The sequence below is a fragment of the Aplysia californica genome, unplaced genomic scaffold, assembly GCF_000002075.1.
Source record: "Aplysia californica isolate F4 #8 unplaced genomic scaffold, AplCal3.0 scaffold00053, whole genome shotgun sequence".
Classification (NCBI taxonomy): domain Eukaryota; kingdom Metazoa; phylum Mollusca; class Gastropoda; order Aplysiida; family Aplysiidae; genus Aplysia; species Aplysia californica.
The window spans coordinates 1,537,420-1,543,962 of record NW_004797323.1 but is presented as its reverse complement, the minus strand read 5'-3'; the positions used below and the strand labels follow the sequence as shown (position 1 = coordinate 1,543,962).

The 6,543-nt window shown below is 43.6% G+C and overlaps 1 protein-coding gene across 1 annotated transcript in view; it reads left to right on the top strand.

Moving 5' to 3' along the window:
- The first annotated feature begins 123 nt into the window (after positions 1-123).
- The window catches only part of LOC101861940, a 15,056-nt gene continuing 8,636 nt past the window's right edge, over positions 124-6,543 (top strand). Inside the window, exons 1-6 of the mRNA XM_035968361.1 lie at positions 124-242; positions 1,337-1,479; positions 1,923-2,077; positions 3,247-3,447; positions 4,165-4,314; positions 5,872-6,003. Of these exons, the coding sequence (XP_035824254.1) occupies positions 124-242; positions 1,337-1,479; positions 1,923-2,077; positions 3,247-3,447; positions 4,165-4,314; positions 5,872-6,003 (900 nt within the window). The remainder of the gene's footprint in view (positions 243-1,336; positions 1,480-1,922; positions 2,078-3,246; positions 3,448-4,164; positions 4,315-5,871; positions 6,004-6,543) is intronic.

The window sequence follows — 6,543 nt, the reverse complement described above, 5'->3', positions numbered from 1 at the left end:
TTATTATTATTACCGTTCTTGGCCGTGGTTGATAGTAATTAAATGATCCATGAGCTCACTGACACAATTTAGGCAGTTCTAGACAATATTACCCCTTGATCTATACATGCAGGTTTTATCAGCATGGCAAAAAGTGCCGCGCCGACACTGGCGGACTTGAATGCCAAACAAAAGCAGTTGGAGAACATCATTAAATCGATGAACACCCAGATAATGCAAGCGCAGCTCTTTCTTGAGGAAAGGTGAGCTTTTTTTTTGCCACTGGGTTTAATTTAACCACGCGGTCGCCCTTCTCTTTCTTTAGTTCCTATTTTAGTAAGAATTTTACGGCACTTTTGATACAGACATGTCATATAACTGCCGAAGATTAGAGATGATACTAGAGAGTAACATACAAAGTTAAGAAGGAGGAGAGATGAGGATTATAGATGTTTGACAAGAAGAATGTGCAAACCACACCAGAGCACCCACCAACCATCCACCGTCTCTTTCTCGGTGAGTCCTATGATGCAGCATGCATGGATTATGATGTACCCTTAATTTTCACCCACAAGGAGTTGAAAACTATAAAACACATGATCATGCACAATGTATCGGAGTTTTTTTTTTCACTTGAGATCACTTAACGCAGACAGTTTGATCAAATACTCAGATGAAATGGTTGCATTATTGATTTTGTTTCGTATGTTAATCTGCCATCGAATAACCTTGCGTGGTGATTTCACGTGGTTGTTTGTAGCTTAAGGCAGGTTGGGGGGGGGGGGCTTTACGGTTCAAACTACATGGTCATAAAGTACAGAACAATAATGTACCCGGCCGGTTGCTGTAGGAGATACACCATTAAAGCCAGTACTATCACTATCAAAAGCCACGAAGGCAACAACGATAACAACAATAAAACCTGCTGTAGAAACAGGCAACAGCAATATTAACTACGATGACAACAGCAACAACAAAAACAACAGCAACAATATATCTTTCCTTTCACATAATAACCACCCATAACGCTTCAACAGGATTTTAAAATGTTATTGATATGCTTGTCATTTATGCTGTGTTCAAGGCAGTCTCTTCTGTAAAATATGGAGGTATTATTCAATGTGGCTCAATGGCCTTAAAGTTAAATACTTAATATAAAAAAACTACACCTATAACACTCACACCCCTAACCCCCTGTATATGTATGTTTCCAAGGAAGTAGAGATTATTTCAGAATGCTATCAGGCCTGTTGTGGGTAATAAAATAGATTGCAAAGAGCATAGAGCTTGCTGTTGGGCGGGAATTTGCGGCATACACAATAATGCTATGTATTATTATCTCATTACTTCCCCCCAGAATTCGCTCAGATGGCGCGTCCGGAATCAAGGCAGTGCGGCTGTACCATGAGGGTACCAGCGCGTTCTTTGAAGACAACCATATCGGTAACGGGGCCCTCTCCATGCACGATCACGCCAACTATGACCGAACAGTCGGACTAGGTGAGCAGCGTCGACTTGACCATAGCGTCTTTGGATATCTGTCTATTTGTCTGAATAGATTTATTTTTGGTTATCTATCTATCTATCTATCTATCTATCTATCTATCTATCTATCTATCTATCTATCTATCTATCTTGCTATCTGTATTTTGTTTGTCTATCAAGATATCAAGAGCTCCCCATTTACACAAATTGGTGTGGATGGGCTGTCAAACAGTTTCAAGATGCGGTTGGTTGGAGGACGCCACAGGTAGATTCTATTCCTTTTACTTCCATCTTTTCTTTCTGTCTGTCAGTCTTGCGCTTTCCTTCCGCTAAATGTTTTAAAAAAGTCAAAGTGCTTTCTTTTTTTTACACCAGTAAACAATGCGAACAGTTACAACATTCCAGTGAAAACTGAAGTCATTTACGACCCCACCCATCTTTCCCCCTCCCCCTTGTAGGTGAGTTCATCGCTGTGATGAACGGAGTGGAGTTCAGAACACGTCACAATGACTACAAGCTGAGAATGCCACTCAAGCGCGGCAAGTACCTAGACACAGAGTACATCCCCTTCCCACCTGTGCCGCCATCGGTGCTCAAACAGGGTAGTGTCCCGGTGAGCGAAGAGATTGCCTGTCTGTCCATGTTAAACCCTTTCATTGTCACGCCCATGACCTTCTCTGGCTTTTTGGAAGAATTAAAAAGCAGGCCTTGGAGTGAATTAATATGCATTTCTGCGTTTCAAAAATATGGTGCTATGGATAGTTTATAGTCATAAAAAATGTATTGCTTTATCCCTTTTGCTCGAGTTTAGAAATGACTGTTTACGTCTTCTCTCCCTTTCAAAATCGTCCAAAGTATGGCGATATTTTTCAACAACAAAAATTCACCATCAAGCAGCGAAGGGGTTAACCTGAACCTGCATATTCGGAATATCCATTTTTCTCAAAAAGTCGGTGAGTGGTTGGGTGTGGTTTGCTCCTTCTTTCCTAAAAAGTCTATCGTCTCCATCTCCTCTCCTTCTTGTTTGTGTTTGTTACTCTCTTGTAACACCTCTAATCTTCGGCATTTATATGACCTTATTGTGCTGCAAATGTCGTAAAACTCTTACTAAAACTAAAACACTAAAAGTCAGTCTAGTGCAAGTGAAGGTGGGCACAGTTTTGCATCTTCGTTTGGTTCCTACCATATTCTATGGACAACATTATGTTGAATTTCTCCTCCCTCTCTGTGGCATTCCATAGTTCCAGTTCACCCCAACAAGAAATCTTTCCTTTAAATCCTTCAGAATGTTGCGCAAACTATTTCTATAGGGCTTGAAAACAACTAAAGCAAGCATTTTTTATGCATATAACAAAAAAACCCTATGCCGCCACGTTGAACCACCTTCACAAAATCTAAGTTTGTATCACCATCACTGTACTACCTACCCACCATCACACACCGTGCCTCTTATACACGACCACACACTGTTCTCTCTTCTCATCACCATTCGCCGTAGATCTACCTCCAACACAAAACGCGCTCTTTTTTCTACCAACAGAAAGAGGCGTTCCTTCAACTCAGTTTGCATCCTGCTTGACTGCGAAGCGGATGTCCCTGGTTGGAATCCCAGTATGGGCGTTCTTAAACTCGGGTCGATTTGTAAAGTTTTCAAGGTACTCAACCTTATAGGCTTGATCATACCGGAGATGAAAGTTAAATTTGAAGTTCCCGTCTTTTAAATAATCCAATAGTGTTGATATGGCCATTAAACTCATACACAGACGTATACACATTCAACAGAAACAAGTGGCGGAGATGCAGGAGTATTTCCGCGCCTTCAGGGACCAGAACGTGACCCACCGTGACTACCGCAACTACTTCAAGGCTAACTTGTGTGTGGCGGAGGGATCCTGGACACTGAACACTAACACCCTTAGTGAACCCTTCCAGAGTGACCGGCATCATATCGACGCCACAAGCTGGCAAGATTTGCAGGACAAGGTAAATAAGCACAGTAAATATAAAGTATAGCCCCCATGTCTTCGTGCATCACGAAGATCGCATCCCGCTTATTCCTGTTCCTTTCAGACATAGCTATTACCCCCTCCCCCTCCCTTTCGGACTGTGACTCCTCCAACAATGACCCTGGAAGTGTGCACTAGGTCAAGAACCTAGGAATTGGACTCAACTTCGTTGGGCTGTCCATTTCGTAAGAATGCCTGATTTCAGAACCTCAATAACCCTTTTCTTTTCTGAACTGTCCTCAAATAAGCGTAAAGTTGGCGCATCAAAAGAGCACTACAAAGACCCCCAGAATATGTCTCCGAAGGACTTCATCATAAATCCTTCGACATGGGAGAGCCTAGCTCTTAACAAACCTAGTTGAAGAACAGCAGTCATATGAGACTTCACCAAGAAGAAATGTTGAAACCAAGAGAGAACCCCACAAGCTATGCAAATCCACAAGTGGAAGTAAAGTTTTTGAATGTTCAAAATGTGAGCAAACTATTTCGTGCCAGACTTGGTCTCCTGGGCCATAGCAGAAGCTGCAAGTCACCTTAACCATTAAATATTCCATTCCTCTTTAGAAATATTTTCCTCTGCAGATGCATTGTCTTCGTCAGACATTGACGGACGAACTAGTACCTCATTGTTACGGGTGTCTCTATTCGTGCAGGTGCTCGGCGAACGTCTATATGTGTGTGTTTTTGTGTGCAGGTTCGGTTCACCTCATACACAGGCACCAAGAGTCGACTGGAGAACTTCTCGTGGCTGCCCACCAAGTTTTACGGTCAGGAGAATGGTGTTCCCAAGGTGGCCCAGTGGACCTATCGCATTATCTGCAACCCTATTAGGTACGTCATAAAAGTTTCTCCCTCTCCCCCCCCCCTCTCTCTCTCTCTCTCTCTCTCTCTCTCTCTCTCTCTTTTTTTTCTCTCTATCTCTCTCTCCCTGTGTGTGTGTGTGTGTGTGTGTGTGTGTGTGTGTGTGTGTGTGTGTGTGTGTGTGTGTGTGTGTGTGTGTGTGTGTGTGTGTGTGTGTGTGTGTGTGTGTGTGTGACTATTAAACTGAAAGACGACTATGTGAGATGAAGAAGAAAACCATGCATCTAAAAGGTTATCGGAAGACGAGAAAATATACTTTTTCTTACAATGTGACCACCTTTAATGGACTATTTTTTACACAGCGGTCTGCAGGTAGATACACCTATAAAAATATTGTTAAATGTGTCATGGTGCAGTGGAATCGGGGGCTCGTAAATTTTGGGGCATGTTATTATGGCGTTACTGATATACTCTTTAAGCTTGTTCACTTATTTTGCTTTTAATGAAAAAATTGCCCATCTATCTTGAGTAGGTGTTGAGGTACTTGGGAGTGAAGGAGGTGGGGGTCGCTTGGTGTCATGGGTAGAATTAGCGAGAAAATGACAGCTAAATTTTGATGACTTCCAAGGCTTGAAAGTCCGTAGAAACTGCAAATCAAGGGGTATTTTGTGTGTCTTTGATCGCCGTTTGTCAGTAAAATAATATACATAGAAAGTATTTTGTAATGGACATAAAAGGTGTTGAGCCCCCCAAAAAGTTGGTAGAATTGCCCAACGCGCAGAAAAATGTCAGTTCCCTCAATTTTTTTAGTTTTGACGAGCACCCGATTTCACCAAGATGTTGTTCCACGTGTGGACGCCTCTGGGAGCCAACTGTTCGCTATTTAGATACGCCTGTCACCACTACGTTCTATATATCGTTCCATATCTGGGCACCTCCGTTTGTCAACTTTGTGGGTTTACGGATGCCAAAGAGTAAACAGAAGTCAACATCAGAGCAACTCTGATAATACATCTTCTTCGAGACCCGCCCCCACCCCTCCTCCCAAATAAAAAAGACACGCTAGTGTTGCTTACCTGGTTTCGTGTCCAAACCATTGTTCTTACCTTTGGCAGTTCAGTCTGGGTGGTCAAAAACGGCATGTGACATTTTAATTAATTTGAATTTGATTTTACTTCTTGCCCATTCCCTCTCCCCAGCTGCATTATCTCCCTTTTCCCTATCCCACTCCAATCCACCTCTCGACCCTCACTTACACCCCCCTTCCCGCCCCCCCTACCACCATCATTTTGACTATACCCCCACTATCCCTCTCCGAATCACCACCTTCTCCAACTGTCCTTTGATCCACCCTCATGTCCCCACCCCCTAACCATATTCCATACCCCTCTTCCCATTCCAAATCTCTTTCCATTCTGCTATCTCCTCTCCCCATTCTCACCCTTTTCTCCACCCCAACACTCTCCCAGTCTCCATTCCCCCTCCCCATCTCCACATCCTCTAACCATCTATACATCTTCTACCCATACCTAACCGTCCACCCCCTCCACCCCTTCCCCGCCTTTCTCCACCTCACCACACTCTCAACCTTCACCCGTAGGCAAAACATCCCGACCTCGTACTTCCAGCAACAAGACGACCTGGCTCACCGGCTGAGCCGCTGGCGGACCGTAGATCAGATCAAGAAATCAAGAGCCGCCAGGTTCAAGCTCAACGAGTTCGCCATGGAGAGGTCAGTCACAGAGATCACTCTGGCCACGGGTCAATCCCTTTCATGATGATGCTGATTTTTTATTTATTTTTTTTTTGGTTTCCTGAATGGGCCTGGTGGATTCCGCGAAGAAATCTTCGGACGAGAGAAAGCCTCTTTTTCGGCTCCATTGCCAATGTACGAGCTTAGAGGCACATCCACTCGTCCGAATAACTCCATTCGAATTGACATTGTTCCAGGACATTCTAAAATATGTTTGACATCCTATCTTTCATGGCCGAATCTTCGGCAACGTGGGCTGAGCTCTTCATTTTCAAAGTTCTTATACCATCTTAAGCTTGTTGCCAAAGGGCAGATCTTCTTGATGTCTTCTCCCTGATTGGCGAGTAGAGGTGCTTCTTTGCAGTGACTTTGGTGTCGGCTGCAGAGCTTCCTCATTGGTTGTGGCTGTCTTCGTTGAGAACGGTACTCTCCGTCGTGAAGGGGACGGCTTATTACTTTGAGTACTTGATGATGATGATGATGATGATGATGATGATGATGATGATGATGATGATGATG